Genomic DNA, 25,055 nt, shown 5'->3' on the forward strand with positions numbered 1-25,055 from the left:
TTCTGGAGCAAAACTGCGGATACTGTAAACCCAAAACAAATGGTGAAAGCACTCAGCGGGTGAAGCAGCATCCATTAGGAGAGAAACAAAGACAACATTTCAGATCATGGACCCTTCATCTCTTTCTGTCTGGTTAACCTATCAATCAACATATATTTGGGATGTGGGAGGAAATCGGAACCCCCTGAGAACCCCATGCAGTCACAGTGAGAAGGTGCAAACTCCACACCAATAGCACCAGGGATCAGAATCAAACCAGGGTTGCTGGAGCTGTAAGGCCCCGCTACCTGTTCTGCCAATAACATTCTCAAACTATTATAACGAATTTCGAGACATAGACTTGTTAAAAATGATTCCACAAATATATTTCCCTTTCTCATTTCCATGTTGACTTTGAACAATTCTATTTTCTGAGTGCTCAGTTCCCACTTCCCCAATAATAGATTCTAGTGTTTTTCACACTGCTGATGCTAACTGGTCTAGCATTCCATATTTTCCCTCTCCCTCCTTCCTTAAATTTAGGTGGGGGGGGGGTGAGGCATTTGCTACCATCCAGTCCTTGGGAGCTATGGAATTTTGGAAAATGACAGTCTAAGCATCCACCATCTCCATGACCACTTCCTTCAATGCCCTGGGATGCAGGTCATCAGGCAGTTATCACCTTTCAGTTCCAGTGCTCATTTCTTTGAGTTCCCCACTATTTCCAGGAGGTTCTCTGTGCCTTCTTCCATGAAGACACTCTTGAAATATTTTAGTTTCTCTGCCTTTTCTTTATTCCCAATATAATTTTTCCTGTCTCAGTTGTTAGGGACACACCTTAACTTCAGCTAATCTTTTCCTTTTTCCATATCTACAGAAACATTGATGTTTCTCACTAGATTCCTCATTGTTTACTTTCCCTTTATGATTTTCTTGGTCTTTTGCTGAATTCCAATTTTCTTCAAATCCTCGGGCTTGCTGCTTTTTTGGAAACATTATCTATCTTCTTCCTTAATCTATTTTTAACCTCTTCTGATGATCACAGCTGGAACACTTTTTCTATGAAGAGAGAAAAGACTGCAGATGCTGGAATCTGGAGCAACAAGCAACCTGCTGAAGGAAGTCAGTGGGTCAAGCAGCATGCTCGACCCGCTGAGGTCCTCCAGCAGGGTGTTTCTTGCTCCATTTTTCTGTGGCGTTTTCATTTTGCCTTAAAGAGATATGCATTCAGGCTGCAGTTGCTATAGTTGAGAGTTGTGTTCACTGTGGATCCCAATGGTTTCCATGAACTTCCATTTACAAGTTGCAGCACATTACCTATCCCACCACAGCTGTTTTAAAATCATTTCTTTACTTAATCTATTTAATTTTATCAGTTGTCCAAACATCACTCAAAATCTTTCAGCTGGACCTACAGATATATTTTCACAGGAAGTACTACATTTAGTCATGCAACTTCAATTAACCAGATTTAGATGGAAAGTGCATTGGGATATATAATTAGGGGAGGTTCAAAACTATTCATGCTGGTCATTAGGATGGAGGAAGCAGAATTTTTTTTGAAGATGGAGAAGTAAATATTGGCGATAGAGTTTCTGTGTCCTTATGCGCAAATCACCGGAAGAGTTAAAAAGGTAAATGAATGAGAATTTAAAAGTTCTTGACCCCCCCCCCCCACTTCAATTATTCTTTCCCCTAATCCTTAATCTGTCCCATAGTTATTGATGTGTCCCCAATGTGTTCATATTACCTGATCCTATAAACCTTAATGAACTCTCCCCTTCATCTACTTTCTTCCAAAGAAAACAATCCCAGCCTTTTGTCTCTTCATAACTAAAATTCTCCAAACCTGGCAACATGCTAAATCTCCGCAGCTCTCTCCATGTCTTGTGGTGACCAAAATGGAACAGTGCTCCCACCAGTGTTTTACACATTTCATCCTCACCTTTCTGCTCTTGTATTCTATGCCTTGGGCCGTAAAAACAAGTTACCTCCCTGCCATATTCATCACCCTAATAACTTATTCTGCTTCTTTCAGGGATCTATAGACACAATCAACAAGACCCCTCTCTTTCTCTACATTTAGTATCCTACCAATTACTGTGTAGTTTCCCTGCCTTGTTTGTATTCCTCAAATGCATTAACTAATAGTTTTACATTTGGACTTCATTTTTCCTTTATGTGCCCACTTAACCAGTGCAGGCTACACTTTACCCACAATTGGCAAACCTCTTAATACTGCCCCTACATCTAAATCTAAATTATTAACACATACCGCAAAAATCAGGAGACATACATTGAGCCTTGAAGAACCCCAATGAATATAGCCTTCAAGTCACTGAAACACTCATAACCATTACCCTTTGATTTTTTCCCTCAAGCTGCCATTTTTCCTTGGATCCTGTGGGCCTTTAATTTCTTGAGCAGTCTGCCACATGGAACTTTGTCTTACACCTTGCTTGGTAAATCCAGGCATTCCACATGCCATTTGGCAATCCCATGGATCCTCCACGTTACGAAAAATTCAATCCACACAGAAGTACCTCTTAACAAACCTACAGCAGTCTTTGATTAACTGGTGCCTCTTCAAATGTTGAGATAGATGCAAATACACCTGGACACACACTATGTCTGTTTAGTCCTCTCAGAGTACTTTCGCAGAGCTGCCATTAGTCTGACTGACATGTACTTATATAGTCTATCACTTTCATTCTTTTCAAGTATCGTATCAGTTGTCTTCTGGTTGTTGAAAATAGTACCATCAGCTTTTATAGCAGCATAAAAAAAAGTTTTGTTGCAATTACGTGGGTGTTGGTGAGCTCACATCTGGAGTACTATGTGCCATTTTGGTCTCTGTACTCAAGGAATTTGTTTTAGAGAGAAAGCAACAAAGGTTCACTCGACAGACCCCTGGGATGAGAAAGCTGTCCCATTACCAGAGACTGAATTCCAGTGCCATATATTCATTGTAGTATAGAATGGCAGATGTTCCCCTTGCAATAATTTCTTCCATGGATTGATAGGATTAATGCAGGAAAGGGGCTCTCTCTGGCTGGAGAGCCCAGAATCGGCACAAGGTCATCCCTTTAGGACAGGTCAGGAAAAAAGTTGGAATTCTCCACCTCATACAGTTGTGGATGCTTCATCATCATTTAATAATGAAATTGGTGAATATTCCCTCCATTACGTTCAATGGATCCAAGACTGAGATTCATTGATTTTTGAGCACTAAGTTAATGGGGTTAGGGAGCAATAGTGGAATTGAAATTAATTGATTAGGCACAATCTTATTGATTGGGAGAGGAGGCATGATGGATTGTATCACTTCTGCTGTATTGTGACATTTGTTGAATTTTAATTTAGTTGATGTATAGCTGGAAGATAATGAGGAACAAATTTTTATTACTTAAGGTTAGAAAGGTGAGCTGTCTGGAATACAATGGCATGGATAATCATGATTAAATGTCAGTAAGATCATCCATTTCCAAGTAAAACTTATCATCTCAATAAAATTCCTGTCACAGCACAGATAACATTCTCTCCATGTCTCTGAATTGCAGAATGTAACTAGAACAGGGTATGAGAGACAATGTGAAACTTCCAGGCAGTCAGTCTCACTCAGCTCCCTGGCAGTACTGCATGGCATCATGAAGAAGAAAGTTGCCTTGAGCAAGATAACTGTGACTGGAGTGGGATAATGTACCAGGTGCCATTGTGACTCTTTTAATGCTGGTCCTGTGTCCACAATAATTTCAGGGGACGCTGTGTTCTCTTCTTGCTGCTATCTGTCCTGGACTCCTATCAGGTTGAACTCAGTACAAGGCAAGTATTTTTTTGCTAGTAGGGCACAGGCCCATTATCCCACAAAACTGCCGCAACACAAACTGTGAATCATTTGCTGAGCCTGTTGCTGAAAAAGGGACTTTGAAATTGTATTTACAAAATATTTGATCAGACCTCTCAGTAACACCTGAAGCATTGCACAATGAATCACTAATAATTGGTTACTGTTGTTCCTTAGGAAACAGGTCAGCCATTACACACACAGCAGAATCCCACAATAAACAATGAAATGAATGACTACCAACTGCTTTAGCTGTTGTTGATTGAGAAAGGAACACTGGATGTGAAAAGCAAACCTACTGCTCTTCAAAACTCACCTGGAAAGACAAACAAGACTTTGGTTTAACATTGCATCTGTAACAACACCTTTGACCATGCAACACTCCTCTGACATATAAAGGGTGGATCAGACTTAAGCATGATGCAGTGGGTTTTGTACTCTCAGTCTTCTGATTGACAAGTTCACACTCTAGTCCCAAATGTGAAAGACCACTTAAGACACAGTGCTACCAAAGGCTAAGCTCTCTGTTTATAACTGTCAATTATTCTCTCCTCCTTGATTTTTAATAATTTCCTAGCCTATTGTGTTGTTAATTTTTGCCATTAAAAATATCTAGGCTGTGTGCTCTCAGCTCTGTAAATCCTAACTTTCATCCGGTGAGTGCAAGGTACACGAGATCAGGTGAAGTGAATCGTCTGTACATCTCCTTCCTTTGGGTTAGCTCAGTTTCTTCCCACTCAGTATCGGGAACTGCTACAAGGCAATGTTGATAACGGGCTTTGTCCCAATGCTCTGCAGAGCAACGCTATTGCTGTTAACTGTACTACTTCTCGCCAGCTCTTGGAGAGGCACCTTAGTCAATCTCCAGATAACGTGGAAAATAACAAACCATCCCGGAAGCTCCTTAAAAGCGTGCTAGAAAGGTAAATTTTGGATGACAACAGAAATCAATAAGTGGCAGCTATCTGAGAAAACCCCATCTCAGGGTATAGAGTAGAACTAACAAGCCCTCCTCAGGATGACCACCTTCCTCACTAAACAGACACACAACACACACAGATGGTTGAACAAACGATCTTAAAACCTTCAGCTCACCAGAGCACAGGAAGCTGATTATGCTGGCAACAACAAACTGATTGACTGTATTTGAACTGCAAACATTGGAAGGGTCCCTCGACACGGGCAACATGAGTCGTTAATACAAGTAACTAAAATGCCTCCATTGCAGATATATAATTGTGAGCTCTGTTAGGATGGAAACAAATTACTAGTCCATCCCTCAGTGACTCGAAATAAAAAGTAGTTTTCAGATGAAAGATTTGAAACTCAATCTATAAAAGGTTGTTTGCTTACAAAATATTTATTACACTCTCCTGGAGTCCAGCCAGGTGACGTTGTAATACAACATAGCATAGGGAGCCATCAGATGTTGTTGGGACAACAACTAGGAAAAGGAGAAACAGAAAGAGAGGAGGAACTGGACTAATTTCCAAACTTAATTTAACAACAGCCTGGATTATTTCCATCACTTCTGGTCCAACGAATATATCAGCCAAATTTCTGTAAGAATTGTGGGACAGAAAAAACTCCACTGTATTTTGAACCTTTGGGAAACTTGAATGATAAGTTCCCAAACGCAACATCCCAAATACCAGTGAAAGTAAACCTGTGGAGACATTCACTGATGGAAGTTTCATCAAAACATTCGGAGGACAGCGTCTCAGTCTTGAGGAATCACTGCATCCTTTCCGACAGTGGACTCTGATTAAAAAAAACAATGAGGCAGGACCCCACAACCACGCGAGGGTTGTCCTGGCCACTGGAGCTGAAGGTTAGTCATGAACACAAAGTATGCTTGCTTTCCACTTGTTTCCTTGCTGAGCTCTTTGTGCTTCTCCTCACAGAGGCCAGCCACCAGTTCCATCATCTGGCTGTACTGTGCATAATAAAGTAACACATCGTGACATCACCGAGACAAGAACTTTCGTTTAACCCAAGTTTCCCCTCCTTGCAACCATCACCCAACATCCCTGGGACTTGTATATCTGGGAGTCTGTTGGCTTTAACGTGAAAGGCAGAGCAGGTGGTTTCAGGGCTCAGTTGACACGGCAGGCTCGTATCATCAACAGCTGGAGGAGGATGAAGACCGGTGACATGATGAGGCCATACCACAGGTGGGTGCTCTGTTCGACCAGCTTTTGGCACAGCAGTATCTCAAAGACAAACTTGAGGCTAAGAACAGTCAGGATCCAGAAGAGGCGCATGATAGCCAGGCGTTTCTCACCATCCTGGAACAGGCGGATAGATACAATCATGGTGAAGTAGGTACTCAGCCCATCAGCAGTGAAAAGTGGGATGAAGACATACCACCAGTCCAGCTGCCCCACAAAGTTGTCCACCTTCACGGCCAGCAGCACTGAAAATACCAGGAAAGCTGCCAGATGCAACAGCATTTCAAATGTGGCAAAGCCCAACCATTGTACCAACTCACGCAGTGAGAACAGCATCTTGGTGCCAGTGTTGCCCAGGCCCCAGAGAGGACCTGTGTCAGTCAATGGGAACCAACAGCTTACATCGGTACAGCTGCAGTTTCTGGCATCGATTTGCAGTTAACAAACTTTTCATTCAATTTCTGAAAAATAACAGAAACATTTTGTTTTAACATATCATTCCTCTCAATAATTGCATGAGATTATAACATTTTTAAAGTAAAATGTTCTATAACAACTTTCACAATCTCACAGAGCGGAGTCCTGCCTCACAGCACCAAAGACCCAGGTGAATCCCAACATCGGGTGCTGTCTGTGGGGAGTTTGCACATTTTCCCTGTGATAGTGTGGGTGTCCTCCGGATGTTCCAGTTTCCTCCTACATCCCAAAGATGTGTGGGTTGGTGGGTGAACTGGCTGCTGTAAGTTGCCCCTAGCGTGTAGTGTAGAATCTGGGTGAAATTGATGAGAATGTGGGGAGAATAAATAAAATGGGATAATGCAGGATTGGTATAAATGGGTATTTGATGATCGGCATGGACTCTTGTGGGACAAAGGGTCTGTTTCCATCCTCTATTTCTTCATGACTTTAATGTCACAAAGCACATTACAGCCAACTAAATAGTCTGAAATTTAGTAAGTGTTCTAATTTAGGAAACAGAGCAGTCAACATATGCACAGTAAACTCCTGGAAACAAATGTGACAAAGAGCTGATTGTATTGATTGACAGAGCTGGCTTGAGGGGCCATGCAGCTCACTCTGCTTCGATTTATTACATTCTCATTATCTGTTTTTGCAAATGTTGTATCTGGCAAAGCACCAAGGAAAATTGTCCTGCTAGTCATCAAAATAGGAACAGTTGTAAGTTTCTGGACTACTGTTCCTAAGCCATGACTTCAAATAATACATTGGTTTTGGGAAATTTAAGTTCAATTAAATAGAAACTGGCATAAACACAGTAACCGTTAAAATACCAGTTTAAGATACATCTGATTTATCAATGTCCTTAATCTCAAATTCTTGGATAGTCTGGGCTAAATGTGGCTCTCGACCCACAGCAATGTGGTCAAATCTCAACTGCCATCTAAAATGGCTTAGCGAGCCATTCCGATGTATCAAGTCACTTTGTCCAATCATAGCGGGCTGCCCCAGAACACTCTATGCAAAAAGATGCATTTCACTGTGTGTTTCGAAGTACATGTGACTAATAAAGAAATCTTATCTTATAGTAATTAGGACAGCTGTCCCACAGATCAATCAAGCAATTAACTGAAACAGTCATATTCATAAAACCACACTTTTCAGTGAACCTTGCCTGGTTATATCCTGTCACATCAGCAGTACAGACGAACAGGATGCAGTGATACAGAGGAACAGAGTCAGGAGGCAGCAACCCTGGAAGTCTTCAACATCAATACCATCTGATCAAACAGAGCCCAGGAAATCTCCTGCTGATTGTCACCTACACTCTTCCCTTGGCTGATGAATTAGTACTCTTCCATGTTTAAAATACTTAGAAGCATGGAGCAGAGAACATTTTCTGGGTGGGAGATTTCACTGTCTAGAATAGTTCCACTAACCAAGCCAGCTAAATGCCAAAGGACACAGCCGGACCTATGGCAGGTGAGGAAAGAAGCCACACAAGGGAGAAAGGCACTTGTCCTTAACTGCTGGCGATGCATCTGTAGTATTAACAAGAGTGACTACTGCACAGTCTTAGTCAAAACAAGGTCCCGTTCTGTGCCACATCACTATCGTGTTAAATATGATAAATTCAGAACAAATTGGGCAGCTTAAAGCTGGACACCATGAGGCACCATTGGCAACTAGCAGAAGAACTGTAATCCATCATGAACCATACTCTCACCCTCTACCATATTCTTCACTCTACCAATACTATCAAGACCGGGGACAAAGAGTAGTGTAGAAAGGTATGCCAAGAGCAGCAGCAGCAGCAGGCATACCCAAAAATGGGGTGCCAATCTCACAAAGCTAGCAACCACACACGTGCTACATTGTGGAAGCAAGCTGCAATAGACAGAGCAAATGAAGCTAATGGGAGTTGTATTTTGAGGCTGCAGCTAAAATGGTAAAAGGAGAAGCAGTGGTTTTTAAGAATTTGTTTGATTATTTGAAAGATCATTGCTCCCGCAAAGTAGGGGTTCAAATCCGGCCACTGTCTGTAAGGAGTTTGGACGTTCTCCCCGTGTCTGTGTGGGTTTCCTCCGGGTGCTCTGGTTTCCTCCCACATTCCAAAGACATACGGGTTAGGAAGTTGTGGGCAGGCTATGTTGGCGCCGGAAGTGTGGCAACACTTGCAGGCTGCCCCCCAAATCACTACGCAAAAGATGTATTTCACTGTGCGTTTACAATGTACATGTGACTAATAAAGAGACCTTATCTTTATATATTCTCATGTAGGCCAAAGGATAAAAGAAAGTAGAAATTTTCAGATACTCAGTCTGTAAACCAAGGATCAGAGCTGGTGCCACAGCTACTTACGATCAACATTAAGGGCACAGATGGAAAGACTTACTGTAATGTCCCAAGTCTACCGACACTGCAAAGTTCGGTGACAAAGTAAACTGTAAGTAGGGGGCAGAACAGGCATATCAACAGACTAAATGAGTGGACAAGAAAGTAGCAGATGGAAGGTAAAGTTGAGATTTTGTATAAATGAAAAAGGTAGAAAATAAAAATATTTAAATGGTGAGAAAATATTAAATCTTGGTCTTCAAAGGGCTGTGGGTGTTCTTATCAAATGAAACACAAAGCTAACATGTGTTTGTAGCAAGCAATTAAGAAAGCAAATGGTTATGCAGGTTGGTTCAAGAACCAAATGCAATTACAAGGACTTAGGAAGGATACACTTCCTTTGAACTGACACAAATGTTCATTAGTACGAATCCTGGGATCTAGGATTTGCGCAATATGAGAGATTGAATGGGAGGAACCCAGACTCACTGGAGTTCAGAAGAATGAGAAATAATATTGATGAAACACAAAAAAACTCAGAGGGATTGACAGGGTTTCTACTGGCTTGAGAGACCAGGAACCACAATGTACAACAATCTAGCCAATGGAGGGACTCATTCAGTCTTCCTGCATTTGCCATCCTCAGAGTCTCAGGAAATCTGCTTCTGTCCCAAATGGCTGCTTGCCCACCAGCTGGGATTACCAACAGTCTCACATCTGAAAGGGATATTAGCTTTTCAGTTGGGATTAATGATAGATTTCAACTTTCCTACATAACCAAGAGATTATGGGCATAGTGCCAGGAATCCTCAGAACAGCTCCATCTGCTAAAATGGAGCTGCAGTGACATTAACAGGCAGCAGTGCATACGATTTGGAAGGAAAGTTGTGGAAACTGCAGCTGAACACTAAAAGGTAGAACTCCCTCCACTGTTACCTCATCCCCACCCAATGCTAGGCTTCTGTCCACAGAGCACAACCTATGCCAGGCTCCAGCCCCCGAAACCTCATGGGTCTAGGTCTGGATGTAGGTATCAAGTGCAATATTTTCATGCTTGTGACTAACAAACCCTTTACCTGTGCAGAGGATTTAGATAGGTAAAGTGAATGGGCAATATAGGTAAAGTGAAAACAATATGGAAAAATGTAATATCATCTACTTTAGTAGAAAGGTCAAGTACTTTTTTTAAAAACTGGTAAGAGACTATTGTTGGTGTTCAAAGGGACCTGGTTGTCCTTGTACCTGAGATACTGAAGCCTAACATGTCAATACAACAAACAATTAAGGTGGCAATGGTATGCTGGTAAAAGCAAGAGAATTTGTATACAAGGGTAAAAATGTTTTACTATAATTATACTATAATCTTGGTGAAATCACAGAGTATTGTGTTCAGTTTTCACCTTCTTACCCAAAGATAAGATGTACTTGCTCTAAAGGCAACACATCAAAGATTTACCCAGCTAGTTCCTGGGATGGCAGGTCTGTCAAAAGAGGAAAGATTGAGAAGGCTGGTCCTGTAATCTGAAGCGTTTAGAAGAATTTGAGATGATCTTGTGGAAATGTCAGAAGGCTTGACAGGGTAGATAATGAGAAGATGTCTCTCCTGGCTGAGGAGACCCGAACCTGGAGTCACAGCTCAGAATCTGGGGCAGGACTGACATGGGGAGAAATTTCCAGACCCAAATGGTGGTGAATCAGTGGAGATCCGTATCCCAGAGGGCGTGGAGGCTCAGTCACTGAGTTTATGCGAAGCTCAGATGGATGGATCACAAGATATTGGAGCAATGACGAGATATGGGGAAGGGGCGGGAAAGTGGTATTGGAGGTAAATCAGCCGTGACCTTGTTGAGTGTGGGAGCGGGCCAAGGGGCCGCGGGTCACCAGCCCAGCACAGCACCAACCCAGGACATCCCCATCCCCAGCCCAGCTGGGCCCCTCCGGCCCCGGCCCTGCAGTGGGGCGAAGTGCCTCCCCGGGCCTCTCCCAGGCCCAGTGCCTTACCCAGAGTCCGGTTCCTCGCTCGGGGCCCCGTTCTCTCCCGGTTGCCAGCACTCGGCGGGGTGCGGGCTCTCCCCCCTCGGTGACCAGGGTCCTTCCCCCCGCTGACCAGCGCTCCGCCCGTCCACCGGCCGGACAGCAGCCTCACTGCGCAACCGCACAGGAAACCTCGCCTCTCGCGAGATCAGGGCCTGGCGGCGTCGCAAAACTTCGGGCCTCGTAAGTGCCGGGTGAGGGTCATAGGTGAGTGAGGGGGAGTGAGTGAGGGAGTGTCTGGGGGGGAGTGAGTGAGGGAGTGTCTGGGGGGAGTGAGTGAGGGGGAGTCTGAGGGTGGGGGGAGTCTGAGGGTGGGGGGAGTGAGTGAGGGGGAGTCTGAGGGTGGGGGGAGTGAGTGAGGGGAGTCTGAGGGTGGGGGGAGTGAGGGAGAGTCTGAGGGTGGGGGAGGAGTGAGGGAGGTGAGGGGGGAGTGAGTGAGGGGGAGTCTGAGGGTGGTGGGTGGAATGAGTGAGGGAATGTCTGGGGGGAGTGAGTGAGGGGGAGTCTGAGGGTGGTGGGTGGAATGAGTGAGGGGAGTCTGGGGGGGAGTGAGTGAGTGAGGGAGTGTCTGGGGGGGAGTGAGTGAGGGGGAGTCTGAGGTTGGGGGAGTGAGTGAGGGGAGTCTGAGGTTGGGGGAGTGAGTGAGGGGAGTCTGAGGTTGGGGGGAGTGAGGGGGAGTCTGAGGGTGGGGGAGGAGTGAGGGAGGTGAGAGGGGGAGTGAGTGAGGGGGTGGGGGAGGGGTGAGTGAGGGGTGTGGTGAGGGGGTGTGGGGGAGGAGCGAGTGAGGAGGTGTGGTGGAGGAGTGAGTAAGAGGGTGTCTAAGTTGAATGAGGTTTGTCTGATGGTAGGTGGGGGATGCCTGGGGGTGGGTGTGGTGAGTGAAGATCTGAGGTGAGTAAGGGATGCCTGGAGGTGGGTGAGGGCTGTCCAGGGGTGGTTGAGGTGAGTGAGGGAACGTGGCTGGGTGAGTGAGGGAGTCCTGGGGGTTGGGAAAAGTGAGACGGGGATGGCTGAGGGCCTGGAGGGTGGGTGAGGTTGAGGGCTTCTGGGGTGAGTGAGGGAGACCAGGTAGGTGAGGATAGTAAGGGTGGTGGGTGTGGGATTGGTGAGAAAAGTGTGTGGCTGTGGAGGGTAAAGAGAGTGCCAAGAAGAGTGATGGATGTCTTGGAGAGATTGAGGGTGAGGGAGAGCAAGAGGTCCTGGAGTTGGGGATGAGAGTGAGAGGGAGGTTGAGATAGTAAAGGGGCGCAAGGGTTTTGAGGGTGGGTGGTTGGGGAGGGCAGAGAGGTTTAGGATGGTGTGGCCAGTGAAGGTGATGTGTGGAAAGAAAGGGAACATGAGGAGAGAGGGCATCCATCAATGTAATCTGGAAATTGTGAGTGACAGGATAATATTGCAAACATATTTGGTTTCTGAACAAGAAATGAACAATGAGTGTCCAATTGTGAAGGGAGCTGTGATCTTATGTAGATAATGGGAGACAGTGAGTTGTTGCATTTATTATGTTGTAAGCAATTAGTGTAAACAGTTACAGCATCATTGAAGGGTAGTGGGAAGGAACCCCTTTGTGATTATAATCACTGGAGTTAGAGTGAACATAAATGTTGCAGAAATAGACAAGTTCAATCAGCTAGGCATAGTTATGGAGCTAAATAGTACAGTGTGAAAGTTAGTAGCAACACTAAGGGGCTTGTGTTCAGTGGTTTTAAGATGTGGTGAATGTGATTTCGATATTATATATGACATTATTGGGCTGTTTTAGCAATTATCATGCTTTGTAATTGTTATGGTCAAATTTACCTAAGGACGTGATGGGCTGAAGAGTCCACTTTTGTACTGCGTGACTGTCTCAGCCAGTGTGTACGTTTATGACTTGGTATATACAGCCAGGAGTTAATGTGCACCAAAATAAAAACTTGTTCTTGTTACCTCACTCCACCATCTGCTGCAAACAACTCATCCTTGGCAGTTTAAACCTCCATCTCAGCTCCTCTTTCTTCTGCTCTTGGTTCACTACCCTCCTGTCCTCTCCCCATGTAAACTCTTCCAGCCATGCTCAAGGACAGTCCTCGGCTTTTTTCATACCCCAAGGCTTCTCTATTCCAGTAACTGATTATTGGCAAAGCTGCTTGTCACCTTACATTCCTGCTTTAATCCTATTGTTTTTGTATTTGTGTCTCAATTTTGTTTTATAAAGTGCCCTGGAGTCACTTACAATGAGAATTTAAAATGCCTGATCACCTATCCTTTGGCCCTCCATATTTAACATTGGACTTGTCTGCTGTTTGCTGGCTTCTTATTCACAGTAAAGGTTGCAGCTCCCACAGCTCGATGGCCCTTGCTGATCCTGCCGAATTCTTGATGGGGTTTGGCAATTACCCCTCCCAATGAATCCAACATTGGTCTCATCAGATTGCAGGGCCCATACATGCACTGATGACTTCAGAATTAAAGCCACATTCCTGAAAATATCAGGTCTTCAGGTGAAGAAATGATCAGAAGGTTGATGCAGCTCAACTGAGTCATTCATGTCTTTCATCTCGATAGCTGAAAACTGTGTGCTAAAATTCCAAGTGTTAATTTTCTTTAATGATTACAATCAAGCCTTGATCTTAAATAAATGTCTAAAATGAATCTCAGTTGTAATCTTAAGTGAAATGGTACCTTGACCAACGTGTGGTAGTATCTGAAAATTTGCAGTGGGATATACTGGAGCTTCAGAAAGGGGCATTGTATTGTTCATTGTGAAGAACAGTCTAATAAAGTGGGCATCCTGCTAAGGATTTTGTATTCTTGTGCTGAATGCCATAATTATACTAAGACATAACTTTCCTTAATTATAGAAGCCATTTTTCAAGCAACGGGTGTAGCTAATTCAGAGATGGTTAATGGCCTATAGGTGATTGGCCAGCTCTACACTACAAATATCCAGATCCTGTCCATGGTGTTACTTGTTCTGGTACCCCTGTCAGTTGTGGGCTTTGCATGATGAGAGGTGAAATCACTTTATGATGTTCAGTGGTATCAAAGATTGTGGGGCATTGACAGAAATTAGCAGGAGTTATTGATATGAACTGTTCTGCAAGGATTCAGCAAAGTGATGTATACAGTACCGACAGGGTCTGGGTGATGAAAGAAGACTGACCCCTGGGTGTTGCTTCTGGTTTGAACAGTTTCTAACCCACAACAGACTGACAGCGCTCCTGTGGTATAAGAGAAGGGAACGTAGGCCAAGGTTATTTTACTTACTGAACAGTGATTGAATCTCCAGTTCAGAAAGTGGAGGGGTTGAGAGGAAGGTAGATGGAGTGACCAGTAAGTCTGTGAGGAAAGAATAGGAGCAAGGTAATAGACATGATGGGCCAGATGGGTTGAAGTGTGTTTATTTCAATGGTAGGACTATTGGGGGTAAGGGTGATGAACTTAGAGTGTGGATTAGTACATGGAACTATGATGTTGTGGCCATTATAGAGACTTGGTTGAGAGAGGGACAGGACTGGATTCTGGATACCAGGGTTTTGATGTTTTAGAAAAGATAGAGGAGGTAAAGGGGGGGGGGGGGGGAGTAGGGGAGTTGCACTATTAATCAGGGACAATATCACAGCTGTACTCAGAGGTGACCTAATGCAGGGCTCATCCACAAAGTCTATCTGGGTAGAACTTAAAAGTAAGAAAGGTGCAATCACTCTGATGGGATTAGACTACAGACTCACCTCCCCCACTCCACCCCCATCCCCAAATAGCCATTGGGACATTGAGGAATAGATATTAGGAATAGGCAGATTAGGGAAAGGTGTAAATACAACGGGGTTGTTGTCATAGGTTTCTTCAACTTCCCTAATATAGACTGGGACCTCCTTAGTGCAAGATGTTTGGATGGGGGAGAATTTATTAGGTGCATGTAGGAGGATTTCTTAAATCAAGTATGTGGACAGTCCAACAGGAGGAGGGGCTGTACTGGACCTGGTGTTGGGAAATGAGCCTGGCCAGGTGACTGACCTTCCAGTGGGAGAACAGTTCAGGAACAGTGACCACAACTCTTTAAGTTTTAAGATAGCTATAGGTAAAGATAAGCATGGACCTTGCGGGAGAGCATTGAATTGGAGCAGGGCAAATGAGTCCACATCTGACATGTGGAGGGTGTTTAAAGACCAACTGCATGGAGAACAGGACGGGCACGTTCCAGTAAGAAGGAAGGACAAGAATGGCAAGGTAAGGGAACCTTGGATGACAGGAGAGTGGTGAATTTAGTCAAAGAAGAAAACCAAAGTGTATGTAAGGTTTAGGAAGCTAAAATTGAATGGAACCCTTGAGGATTACAAAGAAGCTAGAAAAGAAATCAAAAGGGAGTTAGGAGAGCCAGGAGGGGCCATGAAAAGTCCTTGGCAAGTAGGATTAAGAGAATCCTAAGTCATTCTATACATACATCAAGAGGAAGAGGATAACTAGAGAGAGGGTAGGACCACTCAAGGATAAAGGAGGGAATATGTGCTTGGAGGCAGAGGATGTGGGAGAGGTCTTAAATGAGTACTTTGCATCAAAATTTATCAAGGAGAAGGAAGTGGAGGATAGAGAGATAAGTGTGGAGTGTGCTAATATGCTAGGGCATTTTGAGATAAAAGAAAGAGGTGGTGTTGGGTCTCTTGAAGAACGTTAAGGTAAATAAGTCCCCAGGGCTGGATGGGATATACCCCAGGTTGTTGAGAGAGGCAAGAGATGAGATTTCTGGAGCTTTGACCGAGATCTTTGTCTCTTTAGCTGCAGGTGAGGTCCTGGAGGGCTGGTGAGTAGCTAATGTTTTTTCCATTATTCAAGAAGAGAAACAGATAATACTGGTAACTAGACCGGTGAGTCACACGTCAGTGGTAGGGAAGCTATTGGAGAGGATTCTTAAGGATAGGATTTATGAGCTTTTGGAAAACCATGGCCTAATTAGGGACAGTCAGTATGGTTTTGTGTGGGGCAAGTCATGTCTTACCAACTTGATTGAGCTTTTTGAGGAGGTTATGGTGATTGATGAAGCTAGACCTGTGGATGTTGTCTACGTGGATTTTAATAAGGTCCCTTATGGGAGGCTCATCCAGAAGAATAAAGTGCATGGGATCCATGGTGAGTTGGCTTGCCCATAGAAGACAGGATAGTGTTCTACGGGACTTATTCTAGCTGGAGGTCCATGATTAGTGGTGTTCTGCAGGGATCCTTACTGGGACCTCTGTTTGTGATATATATAAATGACCTGGATGAAAATATAGGTGGGCAGGTTAGTAAGTTCGCAGACGATACAAAGATTGGTGGTGTTGTGGATAGTGTAGAAGATTGCCAAAGGGTACAGCAGGATATAGATCAGTTGCAGATATGGGTGGAGAAATGGCAGATGGAGTTTAATCAAGCCAAGTGTTATGTGTTGCTCTTTGGGAGATCTAATGTAAAGAGACAATACACTGTTAATGGCAAGACTCTTAACAGTGTTGATGTACAGAGGGATCTAGGGGAGCAAGTCCCTTGTGCTCCCTGAAAGTGGCTGCACAAGTTGATAAGATGGTAAAGAAGGTGTATGGTATCCTTGCCTTTATTGGTCGAGGCATTGAGTTCAAGAATTGGGAAGTTATGTTGCAGCTTTATAAAATTCTATTTAGGCTGCATTTGGAGTATTGCATTCAATTCTGGTCGCCTCATTATAGGAAGGATGTTGAGGCTCTGGAGAGGATGCAGAAGAGGTTTGCCAGGATGCTGCCTGGATTAGAGGCCATGTGCTATAAGGAGCGGTTGGATGAACGGAGTGGCAGATGCTGAGGGAAGATCTGATAGAGGTTTATAAGATTATAAGAGGCACAGATCTTTTTCCCAGGATCGAAATGTCCAAAACTGTAGGGCATGCATTTAAGGTGAGAGGGGGTAAGTTCAAAGGAGATGCGTGGGGCAAGTTTTTGTTTACACAGAGAGCAGTGGGTGCCTGGGAATGTGCTGCCAGGGGTGGTGCTGGAGGCAGATATGATAGAGGTGTTTAAGAGGCTCTTAGGTAGGCACATGAATGTGCAGAGAATGGAGGGATATGGACATTGTGTAAACAGAAGGGATTAGTGTAGTTAGTCATTTAATTACTAGTTTAATTAGTTCGGCACAACAGTGCTGTACTGTTCCATGAATACACAGAGGTTTCACCCTTCTGCCCATTGCTGGCGTTCAAGGTCCCCTCAGTGAATATATATTGGATTCTGCTGATCTCTGTCACAGGAACTACAGAGTGAAAACTTAAATGAGGTTTCCCATCCTGAGTCCCTTTCTGAGCCAGGGACCTGGCCTTCCTGGGGCCTCACTCAGTCTGACACCTCTGGCCACTGAACAGCACTCCAGGTCTGATGGAAAATCCTGGCAGAGCCCAGATCACTGCCACCACAACTCTCCCACTGGCACAAAGGCTGGGCAATTCATTGCTCTCAGCTGCCAGGGGTTAGCGAGCCAGTGGGAAAGGTCACTGACATGGCACGTGGGGAGCAGCTCCACTGGTCCTAAACATTGTCAAGCCCCTGCCATGGAAAAACATGGTGAGTGTCTCCTTGCCAGCTATCGGCCATCTCCAATCCGTCTTCAAATTACTTCAACATCTTGAGCCAGATTGGGGTCTAATTTTCTCGTAACTCTGTGATTGAACCTGTGCATCACCCCACCCCACCCCACCATTACCTTTGACTTTGTTCAACTCTGACACGGACGATCATACCATTCTTCTTCATTGTACAGCTGGGTGGGAAAGCACCCACAAAGTTCTATTCTTGCTGTTCGTTGCCAGAGATTCAATTGCAATGGCTCCTCTTGGTGTTCCTTCACTGTTACCTTTGCAATTTGCTCTAGGATTTATTCTTGAACGTGCTCTTTCTCTCTACTACTTGCTGCCCCTTGGCAACTTCATCTAAAAACAGTGCCAGTTTCCCACAACAATGCTTGGTTCTCTGTCACTTCACATTAGCCCCCCCCCCCCCCCCCCCCCCCCCCCCCACCAATGCCTCAGTCTCTTCCAAGTAAACGTTGATGAAATCGACACTGTGGTCATCAGTCTCTGGCATAGACTCTGTTCTTGCTATTCCCTTCTACCGCTCTTACTGTGTCAGACTGAATCCGACTATTTGCAACGTAGCATTCTCTTTGAATGTGGGATGGGTTTCCAATCCCCAATTCGTCTCTACCTTAAAACTGACTACCTTCCTCTCCTGCTTCAGCCCGTTTTCTACTGCAGCAGGTTTCTATGGTTTTGATAGAAGAACAAAGGACTGCAGATGCTGGAATCTAGATGAAAAACACTATGATGCTGGAGGAACTCAGCAGGCCAGGCAACATCCGTGGAGAAAAGCAGGCGGTCAACCTTTCGGGTAAGGAATCTTGAGGACTGAAGATAGGAAAAGGTGAAGCCCAGTATTTGGGGGGGGGGGGGGTAAACAGTGATAGGTAGACAAAAGAGGGGAGGCAGGGTGGGCACAGGGTGGTGATAAGTAGATGCAGGTAAGAGATAGTGATAGGCGGATGCAGAGGAGGAGGGGAGAGCAGATCCACCAGGGGATGGGTCAAAGGTATGGAGGTAGGTGCCCCATGGGGGGAGTGGAGGAGAGGAAAAGGAGGGAAATATGCATGGAGAAAAAAGAGAGAGGGGCTAGGGAAGGGAAGAAAAGAAGAGGCATGGTGGGGCGGGGGGGGGGGGGTGGTTTAAAGTGGGAGAATTCGATGTTCACATTTCATCCCACCAGTTTACGTATCCAACACATCATTCTCTGCCACTTCCGCCATCTCCAACAGGACCCCACCACCAAGCATATCTTCCCCTCCCCACCCCTTACTGCCTTTCGCAGGGACCAATCTCTCCGTGACTCCCTAGTTTATTCCTCCCCCTCCACCCATCCTGCTCCCACCCTGGGAACTTTCCACTGCCCCCGGCATAGGTGCAACACTTGCCCCTACACCACCTCCATCCAGGGACTCAAACAAGTACTTTCAGGTGAGGCAAAGATTCACCTGCACCTCCCTAATATCCTCTACTGCATTCAGTGCACCAAGTGTAGCCTCTACATTGGTGAGACCAAACGCAGACTAGGTGACCGTTTCGCGGAACACCTGCGCTCCATCCGTAACCGCGACCTGCATCTCCCTGTTGCCAGTCACTTCAACTCCCCCTCCCACACTATCACTGACATGTCAGTCCTCGGCCTCCTCCACTGCCAGGAGAATTCCAAGTGCAAACTGGAGGAACAGCACCTCATTTTCCATCTTGGGACCTTGCAGCCTAATGGCATGAACATCGAATTCTCCTACTTTAAGTATACTAAACCGCCCCACCTCTTCTTTTCTCTCTTTTTTTCTCCTTGCATATTTCCCTTTTTTCCCTCTCCTTCCCACCACCCCCCCCCCCCCCCCCCCCCCCCCCCCCCCCCCGCATGGGGCACCTCCCTGCATACCTTTGACCCATCCCCCGGTGGATCTGCTCTCCCCTCCTCCCCCATACCTGCCTTTCACTATCTCCTACCTGCATCTACCTATCACTACCCTGTGCCCACCCCACCTCCCCTCTTTTGTCCACCTATCACTGCTCTGCTTTTCCCCCCTGTATATTGGGCTTCCCTTTTTCCTATCTTCAGTCCTGAAGAAGGGTCCTGACCTGAAATGTTGACTGCCTGCTTTTCTCCACGGATGTTGCCTGGCCTGCTGAGTTCCTCCAGCATCTTGTTTTTTCATCTGTGGTTTTGATGCCTCTCTCCACAAATGTTGCCTGATGATAAATATCTACAGATTGTTGTTTATTTCCTGAACTAGTAATTTCTTTGCCACTATCTATTCATTTCTATTGTTTCCTCAGGCAGGACTTCATTCAAGTTGCGTTCTGAAGTTGATACTGTGCTGATGTATGGTAGGTGTTTCATTATATTGTCACTTTCTGTAGCTGTAATTAAATCTGTATCCTGTTCACAGCATGGCAACACAGTTGTTCACTGTTTAGAGCTGCTGCCTCACAGCTCTGAGCATCCAGGTTCAATCCTGACATTCGGTGCTGTCTATGTGGAGTTGGTATGTTCTCCATGTAACTGCATGCGCGTACCCCCCAGTCGCTCTGGTTTCATCTCGCACACCAATGATTGGGTTGTACGTTAAGTGGCTGTTGTAAATTGCTTCTAGTGTAGGTGGATAGCAGGAGAATCAGGAGTGGGATGGGGCGAGCTGATGGGGATGTGAGAGGAAAAATGGTTTTCTGTAAATGGTGCTTGACAGGCTGTGCAGACACGGTGGGCCAAAGGGCATGCGTGTTTCTGTGCTGTATAACTCTGACTCTAATGACACAACAGTAAGGGAGAACTTTCAGTAATCCATGCTGATAATTCTGATGACAGTCGTTTTTTTTTACTGGTATATCCTCATGCATTGGATTTTAAAAAAAATTATTTTAAAGTGTGTGGTAAAAGATGTTGTGTTGCAATATGCTACTACTGGTGACATTTGTGAGACGGTTCCCCCTGTACTGCTCTGTTTCTTGTATCAAGTGTGATGTATATTTTGGTTATCGAAAATAGATGGCATCAGACAGTAGCTTGAGGCTGTTTAAGTTCTGCCTTGTCCTCTTCTGGCCTCTAATACTGTGCTTCACTCTTGGGTTGCAGATGGTTGAGCGGAAGCTCTTGGTGTTGTTTGGTAGCCAGACCGGCACAGCGCAGGATGTGGCCGAGCGGATTGGCAGAGAAGGAGTGCGGCGCCATTTTGTGTGTAGGGTGTTGCCTTTGGATAGTTACACAATAGTGAGTACCAGTGGGCGGTGATTGAGCTGACCTTCACTTTAAGTGCTGTCAAATATATGTTTTCTCAGCTGTGATCACTGGTTAAGATACTAACAGTCCCATGGTTTATTAGTGGAATGCTTCCTCAAAAAATAGGTCTGCCTCTGTTACAGCACTTCAACAGTTGTGTGTGTGTGTGTGTGTTTGTGTGTGAAAGTCGACCCACACTAATAAAGCAGACAACAGCAGAACCAAGGAGCGTACAAAAAGTTCTTTATTGTTTAACGCTAGGGGGTACATGGAGGAGCAAACAGTCAATGCTGCTCTTCCCTGCATGTGGCTCGACTCAAGGAATACAGGGTGCTAACAAACTTAAATACATTGTTCTCAGGTGGGTGTCCACCTACGGCGCAGGCATACCCATATTTGGGTATGCTTGACCAGCTCACGCTACCATTGGTCAAGCCGAGGCTGCTGTGTGCAGCCAGACAGGTTAATACATCTTTCACAGTCTGTCACATCTCTGTTTCCTTGAGACCCCACAGCTCAGCAACTCCTTATCACGCCAAGCAGACTATACAAGTAGGTGGCTCAAGCTGTTTACCAGTAGAGATAGAGTAACCCTTTGTCCACCAGAGCTCCCTTCCCACTGTCTTCTACATGTGAAGCGTTTTGGGATCCTGGGGATGTAAACACAGCAACAAAGAATCCATTTTGCGACCAAAGGGAATCCCAAGAGTGTTACAGCCGATTAATGCTGTTGGATTGTAGCCTTTCTTGTAACATAGGAAGCACAGTGTTCAATTTGTACATAGCAAGATCCCACAAACAGCAATAAGCTAGTGAAAAAGATAGTAACTAAAATAAAATAAAAACAAATGCAGATATTGGAACTCTGAAATTTAAAAAAAAACTAATCAGGTCAGGCTGCATCTGTGTAGGGCGAAATAGAGTTAACATTTCGGTTCAGTGACCTTTCATCAGAATTGTCTGATTTGTCCTTTTGCTTACGTGACGTCAAGTATTGGATTTACCCCGGTTAAATATTGGGAATATAGAAGCCATTGACTTTGTTCCCTGCCAGGAATTCCATTTCCAGCTCATTGACTTCGTCCCTCTCCCAAGCCTCGAGGGGCTGAACTAAATCGTTTGCTATCTTGGCAGCCCGTTTGCCCTTCAACTGAGCTTCTGACTACATATCCACACCATCGTTAAGCCTTCCAGCTTTCACCTCCATAAATATTTCCTAACATTCTGCCTATACCTCAGGTAAAATCCTGCTGAAACCCACATCCATGCTTCTGTTATCTTCAAATTCTCTATAAAAACAGAAACTGCTTGAGATACATCACATGGCAACCAACATCTGTGGAGGTCATTGACCTGAAGCGTGAACTGTTTCTCTCTCGCGCACTCTCTCACCCGCGCGTACCATCCCTCTCTCGCGCACTCTCTCTTGATCGGCATGGACCAGTTGGGCCGAAGGGCCTGTTGCCATGCTATATAATTCTATGACTCTATGATTTCTCTCTGTCGTCTTCTGCATAAACCTTCCATTACTGTTCTCATGTATTTCACCATTGACAGCCTTCAGCTGCCTGAGCCCAGGCCTCTGAAATTCTCTCTAAACCCTTTCCTCTCTATTTCTCTCTCCTGTTCTATGGTAATCCCTAACTCAATTGCATTGGCCAACTTTCTTGCCACTTACAAATAAAGGTATTAGTGTATCTCAGTGTATATCTGATCCTGCTTCTAGAAGTGCCTTGGTTTTTGTTAAAACTCTATATATAAAAAAAATGATTATAATTGTTTCTGCCAATATTCCAAATATAATGGATAGGGATCAAGGTACAGATTCACAGAGCAGTTTGATGGTTCTCTTATAGTACAGTAACTGAAAATGGATTGCTCATCAGAAAGAATCTTCCTATGCTGCACCTTTTATTCTGACGTTCTGACAGCCCTTTTCTCTACCCCCTTAGGCTGACCTGATCCAGGAGCCTCTGGTGGTGATCGTGTGTTCCACCACAGGCCAGGGTGAACCTCCAGACAATATGAAGGTAGAGTAACATCAGCCAAAGTCTCCTCATGCCAGTATGCTGTGCCTGTACTTATTGGGGGCAGGGAAATGGATCTCTGCAAGCATATAAGAACAGATTTTATTAAAATGCTGCTAATGAAGTATTTATAGCATTGGAAGTTATTTCACTGTTTGGATGGAATAAAACCTGAATAAGTCTTGCAGTGTGCAGAATATTAATGGTCTAGAGGGAAGTGTTACGCACACAGGGTGTCCTCCGGATGCAGTCTGTTACAAGTGTGGTTACAGGTACATTGGGTGACAAGGCCTTACAATATCTCATGGAGAGAGGAGGAATAAATCATTCATATCAGTGCTGCTGGGAACCTAATTTAAATTTAACAGGAGCTGGTCGGTTTCCCCAGGCCTCTGTAAACAAGACAAAGAAGGTAAGTGACTTTTATACCACTGGTTGTTTGGCCATGAGCATGAGTTCTCTTCTGGGAGAGAAGAGGACCCTCAGTCTTTCCTCAGTTGATCTTCATCTGTTGATCAAAGGTCTCTCTCGCTCTCCTACTTTCATTAGTGCCGATTACTGGCCTCTCCTTTCCTCTCCACCCTACACTCCTTGCTGGTCCTCAGCACCTTCCCTTCTCTCCCCCTCCTTCCTTGTCCCTGCCTCCAACCTCTCCTGGCTCTCTCACCCCACGTGACCATTCTTGGCTCACTTGCTCCACCCCAAACCCCAGCTCTTTTCCTTATCCCCTCAAAAGCCTGTCAAGCTCCTGTCTTCAGCTGTCAGTCTCATAGTGGTCAGACAGCAGCCGTGAAGTTTCTTCCCCTCCACTAGTGGACAGCCAGACTGTCAATATCAACAGTTCCTCTCTGTTCCTGCACTCTACCCATTTTTCTGCCTCCCCATATCCTTCCCTACAACTTTCATGTATACAGAGTATGTACAGTTGTGGTTAAATCATCCTGAGCTGCCTGAGTGCTCCCTAAAGCTATCCCTTCCCTGATTCACGCCGACTCTCGTTTTGCCTGTAGAAATTCTGGCGGTTTATCTTCCGACGGAATCTTCCTGCTGCCTCTCTCTCCATGGTGAATATTGCTGTCCTTGGTCTTGGAGATTCTTCCTACCCCAAGTAAGTGGACTAATGAATCTGGAAGGAGCAGGTTTAACTGATAATCATTTTTATGGATCATAATGATGAGTGAGAATTTATCCTGCTGGTTAATGTTTTTCTCTGCAGCATAATTGAATTTTATCAAAAATCAAAAAGTTGCTCAGTGTTCTGGGATCCATAGCGCACCAGTGGCACACTTCCAGGCATTTATTCCAAGTGCTCCATGAATATGGCATGCACACACACAGTGATCCCCAGCCCCATGCAGTGATGTCAAACAATGATCAAGACATGCCTTGATCTCACTTGTGCCAAATTCATTGGCACTTTAGCAGCTTCTGGAAATGGTACACCATAACTGGATTGTTGAGGCATGGATTAGCATGAGTTAAAGGGTCCTAACCTGACCTGGTTTGTAGCTGGGGAGTGCAAGATTTACAACATCAAAGTGGGTTCACCTTTAAATGATTTGATTAATATTTTCTCTCACCCTCCTGACTTCTGATCACCTGACTAATTGCACACGACCTCCTGTCTAGTGAAGGATCATCAACCTATCTATGAAAATACAATTAGAAGCAGGATTAGGCCCCTCAAGTAAGCACCACTACTTAAATAATCAGATTGTAATCTCAACACTGCCTTCTCATCCACCCATGATATCCACTTGCCCATCAAGTATGCACCTTAAAAATATTCAAAGATCCTGCTTTCATTGCCCTTTCAGGAAAAGAGTTCTAAAGACTCGTGACTCACCAAGAAAAAAATTCTCCTCCTCTGTCTTAAATGGATGACTCTTTACCGTTACATCAGAACCCACCGACTTGTCTGTCCACAGCTCTGGCAATGTGCTCCACCTTGGTGATTGTAATTTTCCCTAAGATCCACTCTCCCTTCCATTTCCCAACTTACTGCTATTTCTAGGGTATTACTTGTATCCCCCATAGTGAAGACTGTTGCAAAACACTTCTTTAATTCATCTGCCATTTCCTTGTTTTCCATTATTAATTCCCCAGACTCACTTTCTGTAGCACTAGTGCTCACTTTGTTAACTTTTATCTTCTTTAAATAGCTGAAGAAATTTTTATCATCTATTTTTCTATTTCACGCTAGCATAATTTCATACTTATTTTTTTCCTTATTAATCTTTTAATCATTTGCTACATTTTATATTCTGCCCAATCTTCTGATCTGTCACCCACCTGTGAGCAATTATATTTTTTATTTATTTTCTTTGTTTGATACTACCTTTAACTTTTATAGTTAATGTGAAATGTTAACTGTTTCTCCCTCTGCAGGTGCTGCTTGACCTGATGGCTATTTCCAAAACTTTGT

The 25,055-nt window shown here is 44.7% G+C and overlaps 2 protein-coding genes across 12 annotated transcripts in view; one reads left to right on the forward strand and one right to left on the reverse strand.

The window, feature by feature from the left end:
* Positions 1-4,632: 4,632 nt before the first annotated feature.
* tmem203 (transmembrane protein 203) lies at positions 4,633-10,940 on the reverse strand. Of its 2 annotated transcripts, XM_052037309.1 has the most exons (3): positions 10,789-10,914; positions 10,196-10,268; positions 4,633-6,455 (listed from the first exon to the last, which is right to left on the reverse strand). In XM_052037309.1, exon 3 carries the CDS (start codon positions 6,328-6,330, stop codon positions 5,920-5,922), a length of 411 nt encoding a protein of 136 aa, XP_051893269.1. In that variant the 5' UTR covers positions 6,331-6,455; positions 10,196-10,268; positions 10,789-10,914; the 3' UTR covers positions 4,633-5,919. The 2 variants fall into 2 exon arrangements, with proteins under 2 accessions (XP_051893269.1, XP_051893268.1); XM_052037308.1 differs by lacking the exon at positions 10,196-10,268 and having other exon boundaries at positions 10,789-10,940.
* Positions 10,941-25,055, forward strand: part of ndor1 (NADPH dependent diflavin oxidoreductase 1) — a 38,202-nt gene continuing 24,087 nt past the window's right edge. For 2 of the 10 annotated variants that reach the window (XM_052037269.1, XM_052037275.1), the window contains exons 1-6: positions 10,969-11,028; positions 18,039-18,188; positions 19,664-19,714; positions 20,460-20,594; positions 22,556-22,633; positions 23,641-23,738. In XM_052037269.1, the coding sequence (XP_051893229.1) occupies positions 19,712-19,714; positions 20,460-20,594; positions 22,556-22,633; positions 23,641-23,738 (314 nt within the window). In that variant the 5' untranslated portion in view covers positions 10,969-11,028; positions 18,039-18,188; positions 19,664-19,711. Of the gene's footprint in view, positions 11,029-12,112; positions 12,197-18,038; positions 18,189-19,663; positions 19,715-20,459; positions 20,595-22,555; positions 22,634-23,640; positions 23,739-25,055 lie in introns of those variants that run through there. The other 8 variants (XM_052037273.1, XM_052037270.1, XM_052037271.1 and 5 more) reach the window with 8 other exon arrangements.

Source organism: Pristis pectinata, chromosome 23 (genome assembly GCF_009764475.1).
Source record: "Pristis pectinata isolate sPriPec2 chromosome 23, sPriPec2.1.pri, whole genome shotgun sequence".
NCBI classification, from domain to species: domain Eukaryota; kingdom Metazoa; phylum Chordata; class Chondrichthyes; order Rhinopristiformes; family Pristidae; genus Pristis; species Pristis pectinata.

What these genes read in the sequence shown, in the direction of transcription:
- tmem203 (XM_052037308.1), bottom strand. Translation starts at nt 6,330, where the DNA reads ATGCTGTTCTCACTGCGTGAGTTGGTACAATGGTTGGGCTTTGCCACA.